Consider the following 25,727-nt stretch of genomic DNA (forward strand, 5'->3'; position numbering starts at 1 on the left):
ACACACCCCAGAAAAACACAAACAGGCTACACTTAGACTTGGTTTTATTGACTAGTCCAGCAGCCCAGCTCAGGCCAGAATTTTGGGCGCCAGGCCCAGGCCCAGAATGGGCAGGACTGACAGGGCGAGGAAGAACGAGAAGCAGAGGTGTAGCCCCAGGCTGTCCGCCAGGGCTCCTGCCAGGGAGCCCAGCAGCAGCTTCCCCAGCAGCTCCAGTGTGGCCAGGAGGCTGTAATGTGTGGCCTGTGGGGGTTGCGGGGGTCAGATGAGGACTCGCTTGGACCCCAGCCCTGCATGCCCTCAGTGTCCCAGCCATGCCTCCTCACCTGCAGGGTACTCGGTGCCAGCTGGCTACAGCGCATCATCAAGGTGAAGGTGGCAGTTGTGACCAGGCCCCCCAGGAAGTGCTGCAGACACAGGCTCAGCAGAGCTGCCCCTGGGAGGGTGGAGGTCAGCAGGGCCCAGGCTGCACTGTGCTCCTCCCCCCACGGCCAGCCCCTCACCTCTCAGGACAGTGCTGGAGCTCAGCTTAGCCCCCAGAGTGTCCAAGTAGAAGAGCAGGGCGGTCTGGCAGGCCAGGCCCCCAAGGCGAAACTGAAGCACTGATCTCAGCAGGGGCAGCAGCTTCCTGTGGTGGTGAGATTGGGCAGGTCAGGGATGTGGGACAGATCAGAGGGTGAGTAGGGCGGACTAAAGAAGGCTCACCAGTGCTTGGCCAGCAGGGCCCCACCCAGGGACGATCCAGCAATGGAGCAGACCACAGCACCCACACCGTTCCACAGCCCCAGCTCTGGGGCAGTGAGGCCTTGGTCCAACAAAAGGAGTGGGAACAGGCTGCTAGCGCCCTGCTCACCTGTGGGGAGAATGTGAGCAGGTGTCACCTACCTCCCTGTCCACCTGTGGCCTTGACAGTGCTCCCCAGCCAGGCTGCTACCCTGCCTCTGGTGCCGAGAGACCGAGGAAACCGCATCAGCCAAGCTCAGGGTCAGCATGACCAAGGGATTGTGGCTGGAGCTCAGAGTGGCCGTGCAGCTAGAGCTGGAGGACAAGAGGCAAGCCGCAGAACTGGTCTGGGCTCCAACCCACAGGGCATACCCCAGAGAGGGCAGCCCCATGGGTGGGCTCCAGGATTCCTGGGGACCCACCTGGAGCTTTTCCCCCGGGGTGCCCCCCGCCCCCATCCCTGCTGTTGCCTGACTGAAGCCCTCACTCACCCAGCTTGTAAATGAGCACAAAGCCCGCAGTCCACAGGGTCCCAGATATAGCCAGCAAGTCCTGCAGACGCTGCAGGGTGTGGGTGGGGTGTCCCGAGGGCTTGGGAGGGGGCAGCTGTTGCAGAGCCGGTGCACTCCAAGCCAGGGCAGCAGCCAGCCAGTAGGTGGCAGCCAAGAGCAGAAACAGCCGGGGCCAGGAGAGGGTGGGCACAAGGACCAGCAGCCCACCACCGGCCAGCACCGACCCCAGCTTGTAAGCGACCACCTGCACGGTATTGCCAGGCCCCAGCTCCGCTGGCTCCAGGAGCTGCACAGCCAGTGTGTCCAGGGCCACATCCTGCACAGCTGCACTCAGGTTCAGCAGCAGAAGCAGCCCTGCCACCATGACGGGCAGCTCGGCCTGGCCATCTTTGGCGGGAGAAAAGGCTGCCAGCAGCCCACACACCAGACCCAGAGCCGTCGTGCTGAGCGTGAGCCAGGCCCTGGGGGAGCCCCGCGTGTCCACCAGTGGGGCCCACACCAGCTTGAACAGCCAGGGAGCATACAGCACTTTGGCCAGTCCCACGCGTGTCAGGGAGAGGCCACCTGCTCGCAGCAGCACGGGCAGCAGGCCAGACTGCAGCCCATAGGGCAGGCCCTGCACCAGATAGAGGCCGGCCAGGGGCAGCAGCTTCCCACGCATGGCTAGGAGAAAGGAAGGAGAGCTGGGGCCGAGTTCAGGGCCTGCCTGGGGTGGAACGGAGCGGTTCCGCTGGTGGTCTGGCCGGGTCAAGGGTCACACGGCGGCATGGCCTTTGAACTAAGTCAAAGGGGGTTAGGGTTGGACCAGCCGGCGTCCGTACCTCTCTAAAGCGCAAGCCGTCCCCTTTTCCGGGCCCCGCTCCGGCGGCGGGGCGGCCGGGAAACGCGGGCCATAGAGCGACGGAGCGGGCCAGAGCGCCGGCCGTATGCAGGCGCCTCCGGTGGCCAACCTGGGTACTGCGTGCGAGCCGCCGACGGGGGCTGGCCTCCGGGGTAGGGACTAGTAAAGCGACTCACTCTGCGTGTCACACACTCTCACCCCACTCTTCAATCAATACAGGCTGAGCGATACCCATTGGTCCTTGCGCTGCACAGCAGCCCCAGGTGGCAGTTAGGAGGGAAACCAAGGCTTCCTCTTTGAGGCCCCCGGGGGAGAATGAGCCCACCGGAGGCGCTGCGAAGGCTAGAAGGTCACCTCCTCTGGGAGGCCTCCTCGAGCACTCCTCCTGAAGTGAAATTAGGCCTGCGCAGAAGGGCAATCAGGAGACGGGGCGGGGGGGGGGGGGGAGGAGCGCACACAGGTGAGCACACCTCCTCCAAGCAGCCACACGCTCAGCTTTATTAGAGGCCTGCAGGGAGGCAGGGGCCCAGCCCCACGGGCAGCGAGACCCTCAGGCCCCAGGGCGCTGTCAGTCTAGGGCCGCCAGGCCTGGTCCCCAGCAGTACTCAGGAGTATTCACGGGTGAACTTGGAGTGGAACTGGCTCAGCTTTTCCAAAAGGGGACGCAGCTTCTCCATGGAGGGCAGGATGGTCATCCTAAAAGGGGAGCAAGATAAGCGACGAGCAAAGGGTGTGGGATCCCCGGGGAGGGGCTGCGTGGCAGGGCCTCACCGGAAGTGGTAGGTGCCTTCCCGCTGCCCAAAGCCGCTGCCCGGCACGACGCAAATGCCCGTCTCCTCCAGCAGGCTCATGCAGAAGAACATGTCGGGCGCCAGGCCCAGCTCCTGGAGTGTGGGGCGGGAGCGGTAAGGGCGGGGCGTCCCAGACCCGGCCCTCCCTGCTAACTTGCCCAGCCGGGCCCAACGGGCAAAGCACCTCGGCGCGCTGAACCGCGCGCGGAGGAAGCTGTATGCGCGGGAAGGAGTACATGGCGCCCTGCACCGGGTTGCAGCGGATGCCAGGAGCCTCGTTGAAGACCTGCTCGGTGAGCTTGGCCTTGGCAGCCAGCTCGGCCAGCACCGCCTGCCTCTCCTGCGGAGAGAGGGCCCATCAGGTGGGGGAACAGTGCCCCGCAGCCCAGCAGGCTCGCCGCCTCAACCTCCCCTCCACGACCCCCTCCTGCTCACCGCCTGGAACTGTCTGAAGGAGGGGTCCGAGGGTGCAGGCGGGCTGACCACCATGTCAAGCACGACCTGGCCGGGCAGGGGCGGGCACAGCCGCACGCTCATCAGCTTCTGCATCTGCTGCTGCACCGCCGCATCCATGTTCACCACCTCCACGTAGCCGCCGCGGAAACCGCACCTGGGGGCGAGGGCGGGCGTCCAGGCAGGGCCGACAGAGGCGGGCGGCCGGGGTCACAGAGCCCCCGCTCATCTGGCTCGCACGTACTCGCCCATGTAGCCCTTGGAGACTGAGTGGAAGGAAGCGAGTTCCTGCTGCGTCGCGTACGGAGGCCCCATCTCAATGAGCACCTTCTTAAACGAGTGGAACTGAGAGCCTTCGGCGTACACGTTGTCCTGGTACACCTGGACGAGTGACGGGTGTCACTGGGGGCGCCCATTCCTGCCCTTCCACCTGCTACCCCATGTGCCCCTGCCAGCACCTCATCAGCCATCAGGAAGAGCTGCTCCTCGAAGGCGAAGCGGATCACGGCCTCGATGCACTCGCGGGTCTGCACCTGCCCTGGGGCACGGGCAGGGGGTGGAGGGGAGACGCGGCAAGTCCGGGGTTAACCGAGAGCGCGCACTGCTCTCCACGGGTTGGTGGGGCGGGGAGGCGGGGCAGAGAGGGGCAGGGCCTGGGCGGAGTGAGGGACGCACCGGTGGGGTTGCCCGGGTTGATAATGCAGAGCGCGCGCGGGCGGCAGTGGTCGCACGCCTGGTGCAGCGCGCGCCGCAGTTCCGCCACGTCCAGCGCCCAGACGCGCTCCTCGTCCAGGTAGTAGTCCACCTGCACAGCGTCGAGCTCTGCCAACGCGGCCGAGTAGAGCGGGTACTGAGGGACGGGGATGAGCACGCCCGTGCGCGTGCGACCCTCGCCGGACACCAGCAACTTCAGCACTGTCTGCGAGCGGGATGGGGAGGCGGCATTGGCGGGGCCGGGGCCACACCCGTCTTCTCCACCCCAACCCCGCGCCGCCGTGCCAGGAGGAGCCTGGCCGGCAGGCTGCACACAAAGAGCCATGGCGTCCTCCTGCCCTGGCCCCTGCCTACCACGATGGCGTCACTGGCCCCCGTGGAGAGGAAGATGTTGTTGGGGTCCGCGGGTATGCCTCCATCACGCCGCTGGATGTACCGAGCCACATCCTCTCGGATCAGCTGGACTCCGGAGCTGGTGCTGTAGGCCCCTGGCCCAGGGAGTGGGGCAGGACCGGAGAGGACAGGTGAGGTCCCGAGAGGATCCTCCTCTTCCCGTGGGTGGACCCACCCCCTCCCCCACCCCTCCCCACCCCTCCCCCAGTTTCTGCTCCTCCCTGGGGCCTGGCCCTGGTGTTTACCTAGACTGTGGCCCCCACAAGCCTGCAAGATGCTCTTCGCCCTTCTCTTGGTATCTTCGGGGAAATCGGGGCTGTTCAGGAGGTCAGGGTGGATGCAGAGAGCCAGGACCTGAGAGACGCAAGTGCTGAGTCCAGGGCATATAGGCTGCAGGTGGGGGCGGGGGGGGGGGGTTGCCAGGGCAGTGTGAGCCTCACCTGGCGCAGGAAGGTGATAGGTTTCTGGCCCATGGCTTGTGCGTCTCCGATGTTGGCACGGATGACCTCAGTGAAGGGCTTCTTCACACCCTAGGAGGATGGAGGCAGGGACATTGAGAATGGGCCTTAGGGATCCCCCAAACCCTGGTCCTCTGTGCCCCTGGACTGCCCAGGCTGGGCCTGGAGGGCAGTGGTGGGGCCCAGGCCTATACCTGGCGCAGCTCCTGCTCCAGCTCCAGGGCACGCAGCACAATGGGGCCTCGAACAGCATACTCCACCCTCTTAACACGTGGGTTCATGGTGTCCAGCGTCAGCACCTTCTCCTTTGGCCGGTTCGTTGCAGCCTGGCTGTGCTCTCCTGCCCTCGAGGCCATGACCCTGCTCACACCAGGCAAGAAGGAGGCTCAGCAGGACCCAAAAGCTGGGTGAAAAATGGTCCACTCAGTAGGCCAGGGCTGCAAAGGGTGAGCCTGGGTAGGGGCTCAAGGTAAGAGGGCACCCTCTTCACGGCAGCCTCCTAGCCCCACTGAAAGGGAAGGGAAAGGCTAGAAGAGGAGCTGGGGCCTGGGGCCCCGCCCTACCCACTGGGCAGAGCTCTTCCCCAGGGAGCCTCAGGAGTGGGTGAGGAGGTGGGTGGGGCTTGGGGCTCTGCCCAGTGCCCTGTCCCAGTGACAGGGGAGCAGGAGACCCTTGTGGGGAGTAGGGACAGACGGTTCGGGAAGCTCTGAGGAACTGGGTCTGGAGAGGAGGTGGGTGGGAATGCCCCAAGGGGGTCGGCAGAGGTGGGAGAGGACAGGTTTACCCCAGCAGGCCTCGGAAGAGGCCTGGCCCTTTCAGGCCCCCCATCTTCTCTTGGTTCAGCAGGCCTGTCTCCCAGGTAACCGAGACAGGCCTCAGGAATCCAGGGGTGTCGGGGGATGGGGCTGAGGTGCGTGGACAAGGGTTCCATCTGGCCCCTCCTGGGCTGGTGGCCGTGACCAGGGGCAGCAAGGGCCCTGGGGTCAGACCCTGGTTGCCATCAGGACTTGGACGTCAGAGTCTCTGGGCTGGGGTGTTGGGGAGGAGCCCTTGGATACCTGCAACTCTTCGCCCTCTCACCAGGCCAGCCTGGGGCTGCCCTTGGACCACACCTCAGGCTAGGTGACCTCTGCTCTGCTTTCTAGTCGCTGCTGATTGGTGGAGAGTGGGGAGTGAGCAGTGATAGGCCCTCAGGGCCCCACCTCCACAGGCCCTGCCCAGGGATGGCTACCCCCTGCTATGGCATCTGAGGCTGAGGGTCAGGAAGCCTGCCCTCGGAGTTAAGCTCTGGGCTGCTGGCTGGGCCAGGGGGCAGCCTTAGCTCCTCTGCACTGGCTGGCTGGGGAGGACACACAGAAGCCCAGGCGCTCGCCTCTCTCACCTTGCACCTTTCTGCTCTGCTGTTACTTCAGCCTTCCAGCACACAGGCCTGTCCTTCTGGCCCTCGGGGCAGAGTACAGGCTAATATGGGCCCAGCCCCGCCCACCCCCTGGCAGCAGGGCTCAAGTGGCAGCCCCGGTGGCAGGTGGACCTTGGGCAGCGGCACAGGCCCCCACACTAAATTTAACCAGCAGCCTAGCCCTGGCCCTCTCCCAGTGGACGCCCCTCCCACCACCAATGCTCAGGACGGGCTGGCCCCTGTGACACAGGCCTGACCAAGTGGTTGTCCAGCGGGGAGGGAAGGTGACCTGACCCCATGCCACCCAGGGCTGGGGGCCGTGCAGCACTGCTCTCCAGGGGAACATGAGCAGGCAGTGCCCTCAGCCCTCCCACGCAAGGCCCCTAAGGGGCCCCTGTCACCCCAACCAACACACTGTGCCCAGCCAGCTCAGAGCCTGAGCGGCCAACTGCTGGCCCTCTCTGCCGGCCCAGGGAAAAGCTGGCAGCCAGGTTCCGAGATCAGGCCACAGGCCAGGAGTGGGAACCTGCCCCCCTCCCCACGTGTCTGATGCCAGCCGTACACAATACATCTGGCTCAGGCCCCTCCCTTCCCAAACCAGGATTGCTGCTCCGAGGCCATGCGTCATTGGTCCCCAGGGAGGGTCCTTCCCAAGCAGTTTCAGAGCAGCCTGAAGGACTCGGGGAAGGCAGGCCGCAGCAGGCCACAGGCCTCGCACCCACACAAGGGCTGGGCTGCCACCACCAGCCCTAGCAGAGAACAGGCCCAGACAGGTGCTCACAGGGACAGCGCGCCCAGGCCCAGGGACACGGGAGCTCCCGCCAAGGGGACGGTGGCCCAGCTGAGACACAACGAGGCAAGTGGCAGAAGGGCTTTTTATCAAGAGTGAAACAAGGTCTGTGGCGGCAGGTGCCTCCAGATGTTGCTTCTGCCACAGGACTGTTCCTGGGTGAGGAGGCAGAGTCCTGGGTGGGGGCCCGGGGAGGCCCAGCACTGGCTGCCCGTCCCCAAGGTGCAGGTCAGGGTTTGGGCACCTGCCCCTCACATGAGCAGGCAGCAGGGCTTCTTCTCCACGGGGGCCTCCTCTGAGGGGGCTGTGAGCCTGAGCAGGGGCGGGTCTCCCACAGCCCTGGAGCCACACTCGGGCAGGGGTGCCTCGGCCTCCGCAGGCAGTTGGGACCCAGGGGCCTCGGGCCCGTCAGGCACGGGGCGCTGCAGCTTAGCAGCCGCTCGCTGACGCTTGAGCTCCGCCAGGGTGTGGTGGGCCTTGGCCCGGCCCAGGGTGTCAGGGGCTGTGCTCTCCAGGGGGCTCAGCTGGTAGGAGACACTCCGGTCCAGCCGCTTGGAGTACAGGTGCCGTCCCGAGGGGCCACCCACGCGGCCGTTGTGTGGCCTGGACACCTCAGAGTTGTCCTCCTGTGAGGGGAACGTGGGCCCCAGAGGCCATTATGAAGGGTGCCGCCTGGCTGCCCCTGGCCGTGGGCCCCCCACTGTCCAGAGGCAGGCAGGAGGGCAGGGTGCCTGCCAGGAGTGTGGGGCAGGGTCATAGACCCCACTGGCTCCTGGGATGGAGGCCTGCCCCACAGGAGGGTGGGGAGGCGCTCACCTCGGGGGGTGGTGGCCTGAGTTCAGTGTCTGTCTGGCCATCCTCATCCTCCTCAGGAGGCTCTGGGCTGGTGGGAGGTGGCTGTTGCCACACGATGGCCTCCTGGGCGTGCTCCTTGCGGTACAGGCTGGTGCGCTGGGTCAGACTCACCCGCCTCACCACCTTCCTGGGGAGGGCAAGGCGAGAGTGGGGGAGGACACCGCCCGCCCTGTGGACTCTGCCTCCGGCTCCAGCTGGCACAAGGGCCGATGCCAGCAGGGGCACAGACCCGGGCACAGCCAGCAAGGTGTGGGCAGGTACAGGCTTGGGGAGGGCAGGCGCTCACCCCCGGCTGCCAGCGCTGGAGGCGCGGCGGCGCGGCAGCGAGCGCTGGCGACCTTGGGCGCGCAAGAGCGCCTCGTGCTTGTGCTTCAGCTCCAGCAGCTTGGCTCGCACCTCCTCATCACCGCACACGTCTGGGGGGGGAGTGCAGATGCTCAGGGGTGCCCTCCTGCCAGGCACCGGCCCCAGAAGGAGGAGGAGGAGGAGGAGGAGGCCCCGACTCACCAAGAGGCGTCTCCTCCATCAGGGACTTCCCGTTGAGGTCGGCACCATGTGCCACCAGCAGCTCCACCAGGTGCACCTATGGCCAGCGAGCCCAGGCTGCTGAATGCTCCAGCACCGCAGGCCCACCCCAGCCCTGCCACCCAGCCCCACGCCCACCTGGCCCCAGTAGGCCGCAGCGTGCAGCGGCTCCCAGCCGTCTCGGTCCTTGGTGCTCAGACTGGCCCCGTGTTCCAACAGCAGGGCAGCCGCCTCACTGAATCCATTGGCAGCAGCGACATGCAGCTGTAGGCAGATGTCGGGCTCTGAGTCCTGGCCCTCATCCCTCCAGTGGCAACCTCCTCCTCCTCCATCCCCTAGCCTCGTCCTCACCAGCGTGGCCCCATGGTCCCCAGGGGCATCCAGGTCCGCCCCTGTCTGCAGCAGGCTCCGGATGTCCTCCAGCAGGTGCAGCTCTGGCAAGGCCCGGGCTGCCTCAATGCTGTCCTGGGTGATGCCTGCAGGGCAGCAGGCTCAGAGCCAGCCTCCCCAACCCCCACGGGCCAGCCTGGCAACAGGTGGGGCCGCACACACCTCGGTCAGCCATGGCCGTCTCAAGACAGTCCAGCGTCTGCTCGTCCTCACACAGGTCATAGGGCATGTTCCCATCTGTGTTGACCGCCAAGAGGTCAGCACCCCTGAGGGAAAAGTGGGTGGAGTGTGGCCACAGGGCTCCTCTTACCTTCTCCCCCCCCCCCAGGGAGGCCTCCAGCCCCTACCAGCCCAGGGCCTCTCTCCAGGACACTGGGAGGCCGCCACAGAGGAGGCCCAGGCCCCAGACGCTGTTGGGAAAGGCTGCCCCTCAGCCTTGGGTCCCATCTCAAGCCAGGTGAGATGTCCCACAGTCTCTACCTGTGTCTCCAGGTTATTGGTACCCATCAGCCCCTGTGAACATGCACGGTGGGCCCACCTGCCAGGAGGGGGTGCCAGAACTCTGGAAGAGCCCAGGTGCCAAGACAGGCCCACAGAGCTTCACACCCGCACCGGCCCCACACACCACCCCACCAAAGCCTGGGCTGGTCCGCAGGCAGTCTGAGTGCCCTATTTACTGGAGGGTCAGAATCGGGGGCCATGGCAGGAAATTCCTAGATCCTGGTGAGGCCGACCACTGTCCAGCCCACCTCACTGTTAAAGGCCCACCTGAGTCCACGTACCCGCTCCCTCCTGGCCAATCCCACCCTCCTCACTGACCAGAATGGTATTTCTCTGTACAGACCCTGGAGAGGCTGGGAAGCCAAAGCTGGAGGTCAAGACCTACCGTCAAGGAACTCCCAGATTCCTAACAGCACCTGGCAGGACACAGCCAGTGGGGCAGACAACCGCACTCCCCTGAGTGCCCGTGGCCCCTGCCCAGGCCCAGCTCTCCCTGCCAGGATGCAGGCAGTGAGGAAAGGTGAGGGGGGACAGAAGAAGCAAGGGCACCTTTCCTGGGGGCCAGACACCGGGGCTACGTCTGTCTCAGCACGAACTGCCTGCCCTGCTCCATCTCCGACACAAAAGCCATTCTAGCCACACCTGCCCCTGGCAGGTCCTACCGGGCAATGAGCATCTCCACCAGGTGCAGGTGGCCACAGGTGGCTGCGGCGTGCAGGGGTGTCCAGCACTCACTGTCATGGGCGTTGACTGTGGCCCCGGCCTCTAGGAGCTGCTGTGCCATCTCCCGGAAGTCGTCAATGCAGCTCTGCAAACCATGCAGCCTGAGCCCCAGGCCAGCCCGCAGCTGCCCCCCTCCCTCCCCCACAGCACTGACCTGGTGCAGGGCTGTCAGACCATCCTCATTGGCCAGGTCAGGGCTGACCCCATCCTCAAGGAACTGGTGGACTGCAAAAACGGGGAGGTGTGCTCAGGATGCAGGGACAGAGGTCCTACCACAGGCCAGCACCACCCTGGCCAGGTCCATGCCGGCAGGGGCCCAGGCCATCTGTGGTGCTGCAGCTGGGGGCCAGAGGAGGGTAAGGAAGGTGATGGTGCAGGTGGCACGGGACCCTCTGTCCTAGCGGGCCTCACAGGGTGGTCCTCTGCCTCCAACCCCCTGGATCCTGGCACTCCAACCCTCAGGCTCCCAGAATGCCCCCTCTAGTGTGACAGACTGTCCCCCACTGGCCTGTGTGCTGGCACCCTCCCCTCACCATGTCCCATGTCTCCCCTAAGCCTTCCCCACTGGCAGACCACACATCTGCCCTTCCCTAGTACCTGCAGCCACCTCCCTGCACTGTGGGCTCCCTGCCCTGCTGCAGCCTGGAGTGGGGGGCCTGAGGCACCCAGACTGCCCCCCAGGGTCTCCCCATGAGCAGAACTGGTCCCACCCTCACTCCTCAGAAGTCCCACCCAGAGCCCAGGCTCTTGCCAAGGTCACCTAGGACCTCCTTGATGGCCTGGACCTCCCTGAGGGGGCTTGACAGGCTGCACAAGGGTGCCCCCTCTTTCCCACAGGTCCCTGGGGCACACCCACCATGCCCTGTCCACTTCCCTTGCTTCAGGCCGTCTGCACCCCAGCCTCTGAGGCAGAGGACCCTCCCCTGGGGGGGAGGCAAGAAGAACCCCCAGGAGCCTCAGGGAGGGCGCGGGTCTGCCTGAGTATGTGGGCACAGGGAGGGGCAGGGGGGCTGCCAAAGCTCAGGCCAGGAAGGTTCTGATGGCCAGACAGAAGTCCAGGAAACCAGCCTGTGTGGGGAGCACCCTGGCAGGAGGCAGAAAGACTGGGCTGCCCCCAGCCTGCTGGAGCCAAACCCTGGGTGCTTCAGGCTCCTGAAAGCCCAACCACCTTGGCCCTGACTCCATAGCAGGAGCCCTGCATGCTGCCCCCGCCCCTGCAGCCCACCACTGGGCCAGACCCTGAGCCCATATAAGGTGCAGCCATGTCTTTGGCAGGTCTCACAAGGACTGTGCAAGGGTGACAAGGACAAGGTTCAGGCCACGCACTCCCCTGGGGTCAGCCACACTCACCTTCTTCCAGGTCGTTTCGGGCAGCAGCCTCAAGCAGGGTGACACTGGGAGGGAAGAGGACCCGCTTCTGAGGCCTGCCTGCAGCTGCCTCCTTCCACGGCCGCTCCCTGCGGCCCTCCCTGCCCTGGGCCTCCTTTTCAGCCTGGGCCCACATCTTCACCTGCTGGGCTCGGCGCTTCTGGGCGTGCTTCAGCCGCTCCTGAGTGCTCATCCTGCCCACCATGGGCATCTCTGCCAGCAGTTCCAGGTGCTCGGCCATGGCGGGGGCTGCCTGCCGGGGGGGCTACTCTGGGCACCAGACAGGGGAGTGAGGGGGCCAGGCTGGGCCTGAGGGGCGGGGCAGCTGGCTGGACTGGCACCCTTGGGGGCATCCCCTCAAGGCTTGGTGCCCTCTGCCCCTGGCAAGGCTGGGTCAGGAGGTTCCACTCCGTGACCAGGCCCAGGGCTGAGCAGCCTGACGGGCACAGGCTCCTGGGAGAAAGGGCAGTGAGGGAGCCCTGGCAGCTTGGCTGCTCAAGGGCAGGGCCTCCCGCCCTCCCTCCTGGGGTCAGGGTGCACAGCCGGCAAGGAGCCGCAGGGCCTGTCCGTCTCAGTCCAGGGTCTGTAGCTAGTTGTCCCGACGATAAAGTTGCAGCTTCCTGGCACGTTGCCGAAGGGGCAGGGAGGGCAGGGCAATGGGCAGAGAGGGCCCTGGGAGTAATAGAAGGACCCTCTCCTTCCAGGCCTCAGGAGCCCAGGTGGGGCAAGAGAGCAGCCATGGGCCCGCCTTCCCTGCCTTCCGCCTCCTCCTGCCTGCCTCCCAGGGTCAGTGTGTGGGGCCCTGGCAAGGAGGTGCGGCAGGAGGGCGGGCGCCTCAGCCAGCAAGGCCAGAGCAGGGTGTGTACTGGGCGTCCAGGGCACCGCACGCACAGCTGGTTCGGCGGCTGTCTTCAGGGGGGCGTCCCCTCTGTAGGAGTCCTGGGTGGGTGGCCAGGCCACAGACAGCAAGTGGCTCCAGGGGCCTGAGGAGGAAGAGGAAGCACATGGAGGCTGGCTCGGGGTGGGGCTGGCTGGGCTCCCAGTGGCTTAACAGGTGAGCCCAGGCTCTGCCCTGTGAGAGGTCCCCCTCCCTGATGCCCACGGTGAGCCCTGCTGGACAGCAGTCCTGGTGGGGGTGGCAGGAGCTTGCTCTGCCCCATTCTGACTCACATCGAGTTTTGGGAACCGGGAAAGGGCTGAGAAGGGAGAAGGAGGCTACCCTCCAGGCTCAGGCACTTGCTGCCCTGGTCCCCACATCTGACCTGCCTTTTCCCCAGGCTGGGCCAGACAAGGTTGCCTTCTCCTTGGGCTCTGCAGGAACTGCCCCAAGGGCAGGCCCCGTCTCCTAGGCCCCAGCGCATTCAGACCAACACCCTGGCTCCTCACTGCCCAGCGGCTGGGCTTCTTCCTCCCTGTGTCCCCAGCTCAGTCCGGTGAACACCCTGGCCAGACACCCTGCGCTGCAATAAAAGTCCCCATCACGTGGACATGGGCCAGGTTGCCTGCTGGGCTGGGATCTATTGTACCAAGACAAGCAGGAGTTAGGCTGGGGCACAGCCACGTAGAGTCCACCGTGGCCTGACCTGCCCAGCGCCCCTGGTGTGGCTGTTGTGTGTGGTCAGGAGACTCACCTCAGGACGTCCCGGCGGCATTCCGCCCAGAAGGTGCTGGCCCACAGCTACCTGGGAATCCCGATCCTCCCCCAGCCAGGCCTTGGGGACATCTAGAGACCTACACGGCATCCTCTGGCCACACTTGCACTGAGGACACTCAGTGAGTACCCCCTTATTTCTGGAAGGGAACCGTCCCTCCAGCCGCAGGGCCTCTGGTGCACCCAGCACCTCACTGAACAGGAGCAGCCTGCCCCCGACTGTGTCCCTGACCTCTGCAAGCCTGGCCTCAGTGCCTTCTCAAGGACGGGACTGGGGCCAGTCGGGCCCAGGACAGAGCTTTCCAGGCAGCACCTCTGCAGACTCTGGGGGCCAGGAGCAGACAAGCTGTGCAGACTCGCTGCTTTCCCCCAAGTCCCTGCCTTTGCCCCGGGGAACACAGCCCTCTACAGGGAGAAAGGTTGGGAACCAGTTCCTGGGGCACCAGCCAGCTCCCCAGACAATCCTGGGATGCACCAGAGCTCTCACACCCCTGCACGCCACTCACAGCCCCCCCTTTGCCTGAGAGCTGGGACCCCCCCCCCCCCCCCCCCCCCCCACACACACACAGCTTCGAGGTGGGACTTTTACCCCTGCGGGCAGCCTCTGACCTCCCCAGGGAAGCCAACCCACATGGCCCACCCTGAGGGACCAGGAGCAAGGGGCGGGCACGCTGCCCTTGGCCTGGCTTGCAGGCTTCAGCCTCAGTCCGGGCAGGACCCACAGAGAACGCAACCCCAGGGACCGTGGCGCCCCAGTGAAGCACAGCGCAGGGTCCAGGGGCTGGTTTCCGGTCTCCAAGATGATGCCAATGGCGGAGCCACTGCCTGACCTTGTGAAATTTAACAAAACTTAGGAGATGCCATTATTTTATATAAGAAGAGAGATTCTGATACCCATGGCCTACAGAAAACAACCTGGAACAGCAACTGGCTTTGCACGCAGAGCACACGCTGCCTTTGATTTTCTCATTTGAAGGCCGTTTGTGGGAATTCCTCAGAGCAGGTTCTGGACAGCTCCCCACCCGCACCCCCGCACCCCGCCCAGCCCCACCCACCCACCCAGTGCAGGGGGAGGGAAGGGCGCTGGCTGAGACTGTGTACCTGGCCCCTGCCAGGCCCCAGCACGGGACAGCTCTCGGGCCTTCTGCCCTCAACTCTGGTGGGCCCTCCTCACTGAAGCCAACATCTCTGGGCCCCTTCAGCCACACTCCTTGCTGGAAGCGGCCAGAAGGCAGTCTCCAAGCAGCCCTGGGCAGCTAGACCACATCCTCTAAAAGAAAAGAAGTGCCCTAGGTGACCGGGTGGGCAGTCAACCCTGGGACCATTTCCACTGAGGGGGCCCCAGTGCCTGGGGCCTGGCTCCTCACAGTGGGAGCCCCCAAACCCTGCCTGTTGCCCGGAGCCACAATCAGCCAGTCTGGGAACAGCCTCCCGCCCTGGGAGCCTGGCCCCTCAGCAAAGCCAGGAAGGCCAGACCAGCTCAGTGGGGTCCCACCAAGTGGCCGCCACACCACACCCAGGCTGAGGGGGCTCAGCAGGGCAGCTCCGCCCCTGTCTACAGAGCTTCCCCCAAGCCTCCCTGGAATGTCACAGAGATTATCTGGATGACTTTTCCCAGTTCTCAGCTCTGTGCCCAGACCAGCTGCATCCGGTGTGGAGCCAGGTGGGAGGAGCCTCCCGGGGGGACAGTGGCCACTGCCAGGCACCTGCCCTCGGGGACGGGAGGCCCTGAGGCCCGCCTGCCAGCCCAGGCTGTGTCCTAGCAGGTCCTCCCCTGGCTGGTCCCTGTTGTCCCCATTTTCCATGTGGGGAAACAAGCTATGCCTAAAGGCAGAGCCCCCCCGGTAACTGTCGCACCACACCGCCCCTCAAACCCACTTCACAGCACCTGTGAGAGCAAGAGACAGGGTCGGGGAGGGGCAGGTGGGGGGAGGCAGACCCTCAGAGCAATGTGGGAGATGGCGCAGCCTGGCCTGCAAGCCCAGGGCCCGTCCACCTCCCTGGCGGTGGGGGCCTCACATCTGTTTGCTTAGGCTTGTGGGAGTAGGTTCCCACCACCTGCAACCAGAAGAGCTGGCTTTGTCCGCAGCATCATCTATGATGGCAAAACAAAGGGAGCTGCGCAGGCGCCTAAGAAAAGTGAAGCACAGCATCATTCTGCCAAAAGACACACACAGACGAGTCCAGATGAAGTCCCAGTGGGGGCTGTGTCACGGTCAGCAGGCCTCTGATGCGGAGTGGATGCTGCCCTGGTTAAAGGGCAGTGGGCAGGGTGGTGGTAGGGACCCCATCCTCTACCCCTGGGCAGTCAGGGCACCTGTGGTAGCGTGGACTCTAGGGGGTGCTGTAACCCCACTGGGGTGCCAGGCTCCCAGCACTTATGAAGGCTCCTGCCCCGCCCTGCCCCAACTGGGTGGCCCGGAAGGATGTCCCTGCCAAATGCGCCCACTGAGAAGGCCTGAGGGCCCCACAGCGGCCTTCCAGGCAGGCAAACTCCAGGTGCTCTGTGTCCTGGTCTAACCTTCCCCACTGAGGACAAGCGGATTAAAAGCACACTCACTGTCTGTCTGGCCAGCTTGGTGCTGGCACCTGGACAGGGAGGCACTTGGTCACGTCTGCGAGGGGCCGGGGGCCAGGCAGGTGCCCTCTGGCTACTGAGGACCAGCTGGGACACTGAGCCGCACCGTGTGTGGCAGCAGGCCTTGGAGAGGTGGCCTGGCACAGCACAGGAGGCGGGACACACTTCCTGGCGGCCACCTGCCCAGGGTGCATGCTCTGGGTCCCTCAACAAGCCATCCTCTCTGCCCTGCTCCACCCAGCCCAGCCTGGAGGTAAGGACAGGGAACAAGAGTAACAAGGACAGGCCCTGCTTTTAGCGACCACTCAGGTGGCCGGACTGCTGAGCCACAGAGGAGGTGCTGAGGCACCTACAGAAATGCGCCAGGCCTTAGACCCCACACACTACTTCACAGCACCGCCCTGCAGGTCCGCCTGCACAGGTGGTCCTTCTCAAAAGAAAACAAACATTTCTGTCTTTTTAAAAGGAAAGGACCCTGGCTGGTGTGGTCAGTGGATTGAGCACCAGCCTGTGGGTGGGCAGAGGTCATAGGGTGGCCATGGGGTGGGCCTGTGTGCCTAGACCGCCGTGAGGAGGAGGAAGCAGCCCTGGCAGAAGGCCGAGACAGGGCCCTGGGGTGAGCTCGAGGCAGGCTGAGGTGCTGAGGACATGTGACCGGCAAGGGCAGCGAGGCAGGTGGCTGGTGCTTCACACTGGTGTGGAGACCAGGGGAGGAGCAAACCTGGGGGTGCTGCTGTGGGCCCCCTCACCATGGACATCCTGTGAGGCTCTCACCTGCCCTCAGCAGGCCTGTTCTGGAGTGTTCTAGAAGCTAATCCTGCAGCACTACCATCAGGCCCCTTGCTACAGCGCTTTTAGGAGAGGAAAGGGTGGAAATGACCTCCCAGTCTATCAAAGAGGGCAGATTAAACAAGCCCCCGGTGGGGGGGGGGGGTTGCATGGAAGCTCCTTGTGCACTGCCCTGGGGAGGGCGCCACGAAATGGTGTTTGTCTAGTGAAAGGCACGACACCCACGTGCGCTGCCCCGCCTTTTATGTAAAGAGGAATGAAATGGGAATATCAGATTAACATCCGTGACGCGAGACACGGCTGACAGTGGTCACGGGACAGGCGGAGGGAGCGGCAGGCGGGCAGGACGTGTGCTTCACGTCATTTCCGTCGTTTGACTTTTGAGACCTGTGAAAATAAACTTCAACACGACTTTAAGCACTCTGCTTTGGGGGCAGGTGTGCACACCTACTGCAGGTCAGGTCGGGCTGGGAGGGCCTGGGTATCCAGCATCCTCTGTCCCTGGCCAAGGAGCTGGCCTCTGCCCAGCAGGCTGAGGGAGCCAGAGGCTTTCAGACAGATGAGTGATGTGATCAGATCCGGGGCAGGGAAACTCCCAGGAGAGACGCTGGCACCTGCACACCCACCGGCAGGCGTGGGCAGCAGAGGGCAGAGCAACCAGGGAAGGGTGGGGAGGGCTGTGGGATGCAGACTAGGGAAGGAAGACGGGCCCTGAGGGGTGGGACTGAGTAGTGACCAGAGTGAGGTAGAGCCAGGAAGCCCAGGAGCGACTGGTCAGCAGAAGCAAGAGGAAGACCAGAGTGGCCTCCGTAGGGAGCCGGCTGCCTGGGACACAGGGCAGGGCCCGCCTCCCGTCGCAGACACACCAGACACAGTGCAAGGAACAATGAAACCACAGATGGGAGGGAATGAGCAGAGGGACAGCCTCTCTAAGCCTGACATAAAACCCAGAAATCTCAAAGAAAACTGATTAATCCGATTACATTGGATTTTCAAAATGTCTGCACTGTGCAAACAAAAGCAAACCCACCGTGTGCGCCCCCGAGGAGGGCCCCACGCCGTCACCTGACCTCCCTCCTGAGCTCCAGGAGCCCTTCTCTCATCTCTGTAACTTGTGTCCTGAGCCCATTTCTTCTACCGGTCACTTCTTCTACCTCTATGGCTTTTTGGGGGGTTATTATTTTCTTAAAGATTTTATTTATTTTTAGAGAGAGGGGAATGGAGGGGGAAAGAGAGGGAGAGAAACACTGATGTGCAGTTGACTCACACACACTGGGGACCTGGCCCACAACCCAGGCACATGTCCCAACTGGGAATTGAACCAGCAACGCTTTGGGTCTCAGGCTGAGGCTCAATCCACTGGGCCACACCAGCCAGGGTCCTCTATGACTTTCTAAATAAATTTTCTCTTTTAGTTAAAATATATATACATATACACACATATACATACACACACAGAAAAGACAGATAGTCAACTGGGCCAAAACATTTACAATAAATCAATAAATGTGACGAAGTGGTCGGGGGTCTGTCATCAGGGGCGCACATGGTGGGCAAAGAGCAAGAGAGCTCACAGGACAATGACGCAGATCACAGCGAAAACACCCAGGCAGTGAGCACGCGCAAACGAAAGTGGGACACACTCAGGACTGCTCGGGTGGCCGGACTGCTGAGCCACAGAGGAGGCGCTGAGGCACCTACAGAAATGCGACAGGCCTTAGACCCCACGCACTACTTCACAGCACCGCCCTGCAGGGCCGCCTGCACAGGTGGTCCTTCTCAAAAGAAAACAAACATTTCTGTCTTTTTAAAAGGAAAGGACCCTGGCTGGTGTGGTCGGTGGATTGAGCACCAGCCTGTGAATCAACCAAAGGGTTGCAGGTTTGATTCCCAGTCGGGGCACAGGCCTGGGTTTCGGGCCAGGTCCCCAGCAGGGCATGTGAGAAGCAACCACACACTGATGTGTCTCTCCCTCTCCCCCTCCCTTCCCCCCTCTCTAAAAATAAATAAATAATCTTAAAATTTTAAAAAAAGATGCCCTGACCAGTATCAATCAGTGGACTGGACATCAGCCCACAAGGTGAAAGGTTGCAGATGACTCTTGCCCAGAGCACCTCCCTGGGTTGCAGACTGGGTCTCTGGTCAGGCACCTATGAGAAGCAACTAATAGATATTTCTCTGTCGCATCGATGTTTCTCTCCCTCTCATTCTCCCTCCCTTCCCCTCTGTCTATAAATAAAATATTTTAATTAATTAATTAATTAAAATGAAATAAAATGTTTATTTTTAAAAGATTTTATTTATTTATTTTTAGAGAGGAGGAAGGGAAAGAGAAAGAGAGGGTAAGAAACATCAGTGTGTGGTTGCCTCTCATGTTCCCCCTACTGGGGGCTCTGGCCCACAACCCAGGCACGTGTCCCTACTACGACTCAAACCTGCAACCCTTTGGTTGGTTCACAGGCTGGTGCTCAATCCACTGAGCCACACCAGCCAGGGCTAATCTTTATTTTTTAATCTTCAAAAAAAAAAAAAAACACAAGAAAGAAAAGGGATCAGGAGATAAGAGGACTAAGCAGTGATCCCCATGAGAGGAAGGACCCCGGGTTGGCTAGGACAGGGAGGAAGCCTGCCTCCCGGGAACCTCAGCTCAGATAGGAGGGAGGTGAGGGGGGCTCAAAGTAAGCAGTGCAGAGCAGGGGCTCCTGGCCTGCTCCCCACACTCTCCCTGAGACCCTCCCTGGAGCCCTGGGCTCAGCCCTGTCCCTCACGGCCTTCGCTGTCCTGCGGGGCCTGGCTCCCCTTCACCACCCTCTCCAGGGGCTGCTGCTGTCCCTCCTCGCCCCCTGCCCTCGCTGCCGCAGCCCCACTCTGAGTCCACATGGACACGAGTGCCCAGTGCGCCCACCACCGAATTTGTCATCTCCCCCAAACTCTTCTCACACTCCATACATCACAATGAAAATTCTGCAGTTGTATCAGAGACTCTCATTCTCCAACATAATTCTTTCTCCAGACTAATTCTCCATTTTATATGAAATGCAAAAGGTCAGGAATAGCAGGGACAATCCTAAACACAAACAGATTGCAAGTCCTTATACATTTGGGTATCCAGATTTATTATAAAGTTTGGTAGGCAAGATGCTGAGGCACTAACCAGCCAATGGAGAAGAGGGGCCTCCGAGAGCAGACCCACAGCTGGGCTGGTGGGCAGCCTGGCCCAGGCCGGTGGGCGGGGAGTCTCTTCACCGCCGATGGGAGAGCACAGCTCCGCACTCAGCAGGATGCGGAAAACTGTCCGTCGAGTGCAAAGGGTAAAGCCACACAGCAGCAACACCAGAAGTAAGACAAGTGCACAGGACATACTGGACACACCAAAATTTAAAACTTCTGCTTGGATAAAAATATCCCATGAAGATGCTAAAAAGTCAAACTCTTGACCTGAGAACATATTTGCAAACCACAGTCCCAACTAAGGACTTCTGTCCAGCGAGCACAGAGAACTCCCAAAACTCAGCAAAAATAAAACCACTCCAATCAGAAAATGGGCACGTGACGTGTGCAGGCACTTCACTGACAAGGATACAGGGTGAGAAGACGCTGACCAGCTTCACCTTGGGGGAGACACAAGTGACGACCACAGCGAGCTCGCCCGCAGCCTCAGCCAGCTGGCTGTAGTGAGGCGAGGGGTCCCCCACAGTGCCGGTGGTGCAGCCACTGGGAAAACAGTTTGGCAGTTTCTTTTAAAAAACTAAACCACGAGACTGAGCAGCTGTGCTTTGGGGCACTTATCCCAGAGAAATGAAAATCTAAGTTCACACAAAAACCTGTACGTGGATTTCACAGCAACTCAAGTCATCAGAGCCTCCAACTGGAGACGGCCGCCTCTCCTCTCGTTGGGAACACCATGGGGAATTCGCACAGCTCAGGCGTCCTGAGAGCGCTGGCTCACCGCCAACAGCCACATCTGCTGGGTGCAGTCAAAGGACCCCCAAAAGGCCGGAACCAGGGTGGGGCTGGGGAAGGGCGGCCCCACAGGACAGCATGGCGCAGCACCCCGTGGCTGTGACCAGGCTGCACAGACGTAAGCGTGCACATCAGCCCGTGTGCAGCTGGTGACCTGCAGGTCAGTGTCTCCTGTAGGTCAGTGTCTCAGGTGAGGCTCTGAGGCCCAGTTATGTGCCTTTGGGGGACTTGAAAGTGAGGAGGGGTCCCTCTGAACTGTTTCTTACAATTGTATGTGCATCTACAACGATCTCAAAAAAGAATTTAAAAATAAAACGAATGAATGAGTGAAAAAGCAAGCCACAGAGTAGGAAAATGATATTGGCAATAAATAACCAACAACAGATATAAAAAGAATTACTAAAAGGCTGGTGTGGTTCACTGGACTGAGTGCCGGCCTGTGAACCAAAGGGTCGCCGATGTGATTCCCAGTCAGGGCACAGGCCTGGGTTGCGGGCCAGGTCCCCAGTAGGAACCATGTGAGAGGCAACCACACGTCGATGTTTCCCTCCTTCTCCTTCCCTTCCCCTCTGTCTAAAACATAAATAATAAAATCTCAAAAAAAAGCCCCGTCGTCTCGCACACCAAAAGGCTGCGGGTTTGATCCCTGGCTGGGGTGCGCACAGGAGGCAACCAGCTGATGTTTCTCTTTCACACTGACGATTCTCTCTCCCTCCCCTCTCTAAAGTCACTAAACATATCAAGTGAGAATAAAAAAACAACAAAAAAAAGCCCTGTACCAAACAGGAAAATAGGCTAAAGGCTTCAACAGCCATTTCACATCAGTAAACACACAGGAAGGTGCCCATTAGTCATCAGGGAAACACACACACACACACACACACACACACACACGAAACCCAACACCCACCAGGACACTCCCCACCCCACCCCCGCCCCACACAGAGACCAGGTCAGGGGAGTGGGATCACATGATCGACGGACACACAGCCCACTCCAGGCACTCCAGGCCCCTGAGAGAAACACGCTGGGTTCCCACACTGAACCTGTTCTGGGCCATTGCTGTAACGCACATTCCCAGGACAGCTGGCCAACTGGGACCCGGTCTGGGAACTGAAGTGCCAGCTTTGGTTCAGACTGCAGACGTCCAGCTCCCTGAGGCTCCCAGCTGCACTGGGTCACGGCAGCAGGAGCACACACCCAAAGGCGGAGGGCAGGAGTGGCCTCCCAAGCACCTGGCCTCACTGGCCACGGGGAGCCACCTGCATCATTCCAGCAGAAGAATGGGGATTGGCTTTCACATACCCTCACCTGGCTCTGCGTCAGAATGCACCCCCAGACACCAGCCCTGGGAGTCTGGAGAGATCATTAACCCTGGGTAGGGCCCAGCCCGGGGCAAGCGAGGGTCCTTGAGGAGGCTGGCGACATTGTGCCAGAGGACCCAGCCAGCGCACTCAGGCAAGAAATGAAAAGCCGGCAGATTGGAGAGAAGATGCAGAACTCTTTAGATGCAGAAGGTACATAGGAAACATGTGGAAAGACCTCAGGAATCTAGAAGAGGGCTACAAAAATAAATACCAAGGTTGTAGGACAAAAGGATGGCGTATTAAAATCAACTGTATGCCTCTGTACTTGGAAAATGCAAAATGTTAAGTGTCATTTATAAAATCAATTTCACAAAGCCTGAAATACCTGGCCACCGCTTCCCCTTGAGTACTCCTCACAACAACAAGGCAGAAATGGTGACACCTCACCTCAGGGGCTGCATCACGACACAGTGCAGCAGCGTCTCCATCTCTCCTGCAGTGGCTGCAAGACTGAGCAGTCCACGCCCTCCCACCCGTGAGGCAGGTGCCTCCGGCCGACAGCCACGTGAGGGAGCCACTCTGTAGGCAGTTCCCCAGCTGGCACTGCAGTGGCCATGCTGGCTGAGGACCCTAACTGCAACCGCAGGAGATCTGGAGCCAGAAGCACCCAGTTAAGCCATTTTTTAATTCCTCACCCACAGCAACTGTGAGATAACAAATGCTTACTGTTTAAGCCATTCTATTTCATAGTTATTTACTACATGGCAACAGACAATCGGTACAGAGACCTAAATAAAGGAAGATAGATATAGATACATAAATATCATAAATATTGTTAAGTCGATTCTCCCCATTAATACAATCCCAATCACAATTCTAGTAAGCCTTTTTGTAGAAAGTCACAAGCTAATTCTAAATGTATAAAGAACTGCATAATACCCTGGCCGGCATAACTCAGTGGATTGAGCACAGGCCTGCGAACCAAAGGACCGCGGTTCGATTCCCAGTCGGGGCACGTGCTTGGGTTGCAGGCCAGTTCCCAGCAGGGGATGCACGAGAGGCAACCACACATTGATATTTCTCTCCTTCTCTCCTTCCCTTCCCTTCTAAAGATAAATAAATAAAATCTTTAAAAAAAACTGCATAATATCTTGAAGAGCCAAAACGACATGAAAAAGAGAAACCAAGTTAGAGAATTTACGGTACTTGATCTCAAGGCTTCAAAGCTACAACAATCAAATCTATGGGATACTGGCACAAAGTTGGTGAATAAAATAGAGAATCCAGAAACAGACCCACTCATGAGTATCCCCTGATTTTCAGGCAAAAGTGTTTGGTAACACTGGAGAAAGGACGGTCTTCAAAAAGTGGTGCTGGGATGACTGGATGTCCATATGGAAAACGATGACCCTCGGCTTCTACCTACACCACGCAGGAAAGCGAAAACCATCAAGGAAAAACCGCCAAGCCGGGCTTTATCAAAATGAAAAGCGTCCCCTCCTCAGGGCACTGGTTCAGAATGGCGAGGCCAGCCACAGGCGGTGACAACGCACTGGCAGCGGAAGGGTACAAAGAATGCTTAAAACTTGGTAAGACAAAACCAATTTTTTTAAGGGCAAAAGACTGGAACAGACACTACACGAAAGAAGATATACAAATGGCCAAGAAAGTAAGCACATGAACTAAAAGAACAAAGAAAGTAAGCTCGTGAAAAACTGCTCCACAGCATTCATCGGGAGGAAGCGCAAGTAAGGGCCACAGCCGTGGCTTCCACAGCGCGGAGACAGCAGCACCCGAACGGGCTGACGGCACCGAGAGACTGGAACAACTGGGAACGTGAAACGAATGTGCAGTCATTTTGGAAACCCGTTCGCCACCTTCTAATAAGGTTTAACCACACACTTCAATCCACCCTTTCTGTCTTCTCAGACCTAGAGAAATAACGCCCATGTCCCGCGAAGACTTGTGTGAGCGCCCAGAGCAGCGTTATTCCCAACAGCCAAAGGCGGGCCTGGGCGCAGGTGTGTGGCCGGGCTACACGGCCGTTCACCTACACAACGGAGCACCCCGCTCAGCGACAGGGACCCACCCACGCAGGAAGCCACTGCAGCGGGCTACGTGGCCGAGCTGGAAACCGACACACATCTCTCAGGGAAACCCCAAGCCGGCCAGGGGAGCCCCTGGGGCCCAAAGACAGAGACTGAGCCCAGTGCGGTGCCCCCCACCCCCACCCCAGTTAAGGGTCCAGGGAGAAACGGCAGGCAGCGCTTTGGGGAGGACGCACTCCCCCCTCTCTGCAGCCATGGAAATTAATAGCACGGTCCCCTCAGCCTCTGCTCCAGGAAAGCAAGGGGCCCACGCCCCCCCGGGCCTGAGGTGCCAGTGCCTCAGTCGGGCCTGAAGACCCTTCTGCCTGCCTCCTCTCTCTCTCCACTTGGTCTTCTTCCTCTTTTCCTCTCTCAGCTCAGTTCAGCCTCCTCTCAGGCCTCCTCTCTGCCCAGGGCCCGATCTCCTCTCTCCCCCGGGGCCCGGCCTTCTCTCTCCCGGGGGACCCAGTCTCCTTTCCGAGGCCCGATCTCCTGTCTCCCGGGGCTGGCCTCCTCTCCCGCCGCAGGCCCCGGAAGTCCGAGCCTTACCTTTCGCCTCGCACAGTGGACCGGATCCAGTCCACCGGCCAGTCAACCCCGCACTTCTCCAGGCGCCGTAGGGGCGGGCCCGGCGCCGCACCCTCGCCATGGCAACGCTACACTTCCGGCTCGCGCAGCCCACAGCCGGAAGCGGAGGTGCCGCGTGCGAGCCGGGGGCGGGGCCTGCCGGGAGCTTGTGGTGGAGTTCTGACGAGCGCAGCCGCAGGGGGCTCTGTGGCAGGGGCATCCTCGGAGTGGACGTGCTTGGGGTGGGGGTGGGGGGGGGGGGGGGCGGGGAGGGCAAGTAGTCAAAAAGCTCCCCCAGGAGGGTGGCCGTCTGTTTAGGCTGGGATTTTTATTTTTATTTATTGATTTTAGGGGGGAAAAAACATCGATTTGTTGCTCCACACACTTATGCATTTATAGTTTGTCTGCCCTGACCGGGATCAATCTAGGGAGGGATCCAACCTGCAACCTATGGGGACAACGCTCTAACCAACTGAGCTACCCGGGCAGGGGTAGGCTGGACTTTTAAAGAAAGGCAGAGGTTCGGCTGACAAAGAGCCTTCCCGCGCAGAGTGAACACGTTGTGCACAGGCGCAAGGGCCCAGGCACTAGGGCCACGGGAAGCAGTGGGATGAGGTTTAGGAGCGGGGTGTGGTCAGGACAAACGCTGGAAGAAGGGAGGACTATTGGAGGAGAGCGGGTGACTTAAAACGGGGAGGAGCCCTGACTGGTGTGGCCCCGTAAGTTGAGCGTGTCCTCCAAACCAAAAGGGCCTGGTTCCATTCCCAGTCAGGGCACAGGCCTGGGCTGTGGGCCAGGCTCCCGGCTGGGGGCAGACTAGAGGCTACCAATTGATGTTTCTCTCACACATTAAGTTTCTCTCCCCCTTTCTCGCTCTCTTTCTAAGTAATAAATAAATAAAATCTTAAAAAAAAAAAAGACATGGACAAGAAAAAGACTTATTTGCAACAGAATGAGGCTAGGAGGCCATAGGTACTGATCGCCTGGTGAGACACAAGAGACCCTCAACTAGACCCCTGGGAACAGAAAATAGTTGGGAAAATGGGAGTTCAGAGGAAGCCAGATGAAGCATGAAGGGAGAGCCTGAGGGAGTGGGAGCAGCGCGGTGCCCCACATGCACCATCCCTCTCAGCCCAGGCTTCCTCCTGCAGTGCACCCGCCACTCAGCCCTTCCCTTGGTTCCTTCCAGTGAGCTGTGCACAACTGTATGCTGCAGATTTTCAACAATTCAAGGAAATCACAGTAGGGTCTACACAAGAAAAGCTGAATTCTCGGGGTAAACTAATATAAAGTGTGTCTCAGCTCCTGTGGCCTCCCTGGAGCTTGGGGGCCCTGGTACCAACACCAGC

The 25,727-nt window shown here is 60.8% G+C and overlaps 3 protein-coding genes across 6 annotated transcripts; all 3 read right to left on the reverse strand.

Annotated features, from left to right (window-relative positions):
- Positions 1-27: 27 nt before the first annotated feature.
- MFSD3 (major facilitator superfamily domain containing 3) lies at positions 28-2,482 on the reverse strand. The gene is made up of 5 exons (XM_037166569.2): positions 1,215-2,482; positions 706-853; positions 504-628; positions 327-436; positions 28-243 (listed from the first exon to the last, which is right to left on the reverse strand). Exons 1-5 carry the CDS (start codon positions 1,894-1,896, stop codon positions 70-72), a joined length of 1,239 nt encoding a protein of 412 aa, XP_037022464.2. The 5' UTR covers positions 1,897-2,482; the 3' UTR covers positions 28-69.
- Positions 2,483-2,550: 68 nt separating this feature from the next.
- On the reverse strand, positions 2,551-7,060 carry GPT (glutamic--pyruvic transaminase). Of its 3 annotated transcripts, XM_037166554.2 has the most exons (13): positions 6,267-7,060; positions 5,944-6,036; positions 5,080-5,245; positions 4,868-4,957; positions 4,673-4,781; positions 4,389-4,522; positions 3,996-4,239; positions 3,779-3,858; positions 3,565-3,701; positions 3,303-3,477; positions 3,052-3,207; positions 2,848-2,960; positions 2,551-2,772 (listed from the first exon to the last, which is right to left on the reverse strand). In XM_037166554.2, exons 3-13 carry the CDS (start codon positions 5,239-5,241, stop codon positions 2,682-2,684), a joined length of 1,491 nt encoding a protein of 496 aa, XP_037022449.2. In that variant the 5' UTR covers positions 5,242-5,245; positions 5,944-6,036; positions 6,267-7,060; the 3' UTR covers positions 2,551-2,681. The 3 variants fall into 3 exon arrangements, with proteins under 3 accessions (XP_037022449.2, XP_037022447.2, XP_037022445.2); XM_037166552.2 differs by lacking the exon at positions 5,944-6,036; XM_037166550.2 differs by lacking the exons at positions 5,944-6,036; positions 6,267-7,060 and adding an exon at positions 5,670-5,927.
- An 85-nt stretch (positions 7,061-7,145) lies between these two features.
- On the reverse strand, positions 7,146-24,473 carry PPP1R16A (protein phosphatase 1 regulatory subunit 16A). 2 transcript variants are annotated; one of them, XM_037166536.2, is made up of 11 exons: positions 24,361-24,473; positions 11,419-12,419; positions 10,223-10,293; positions 10,008-10,153; positions 9,007-9,110; positions 8,806-8,930; positions 8,593-8,718; positions 8,437-8,512; positions 8,216-8,345; positions 7,891-8,056; positions 7,146-7,700 (listed from the first exon to the last, which is right to left on the reverse strand). In XM_037166536.2, the coding sequence occupies exons 2-11, from the start codon at positions 11,675-11,677 to the stop codon at positions 7,326-7,328; spliced, it is 1,578 nt and encodes a 525-aa protein (XP_037022431.2). In that variant the 5' UTR covers positions 11,678-12,419; positions 24,361-24,473; the 3' UTR covers positions 7,146-7,325. The 2 variants fall into 2 exon arrangements, with proteins under 2 accessions (XP_037022431.2, XP_037022430.2); XM_037166535.2 differs by having other exon boundaries at positions 10,008-10,293.
- Between the last annotated feature and the right edge of the window lie 1,254 nt (positions 24,474-25,727).

Source organism: Artibeus jamaicensis, unplaced genomic scaffold, assembly GCF_021234435.1.
Source record: "Artibeus jamaicensis isolate MK-2021 breed Jamaican fruit bat unplaced genomic scaffold, CSHL_Jam_final scaffold_916, whole genome shotgun sequence".
In the NCBI taxonomy this organism is placed as follows: domain Eukaryota; kingdom Metazoa; phylum Chordata; class Mammalia; order Chiroptera; family Phyllostomidae; genus Artibeus; species Artibeus jamaicensis.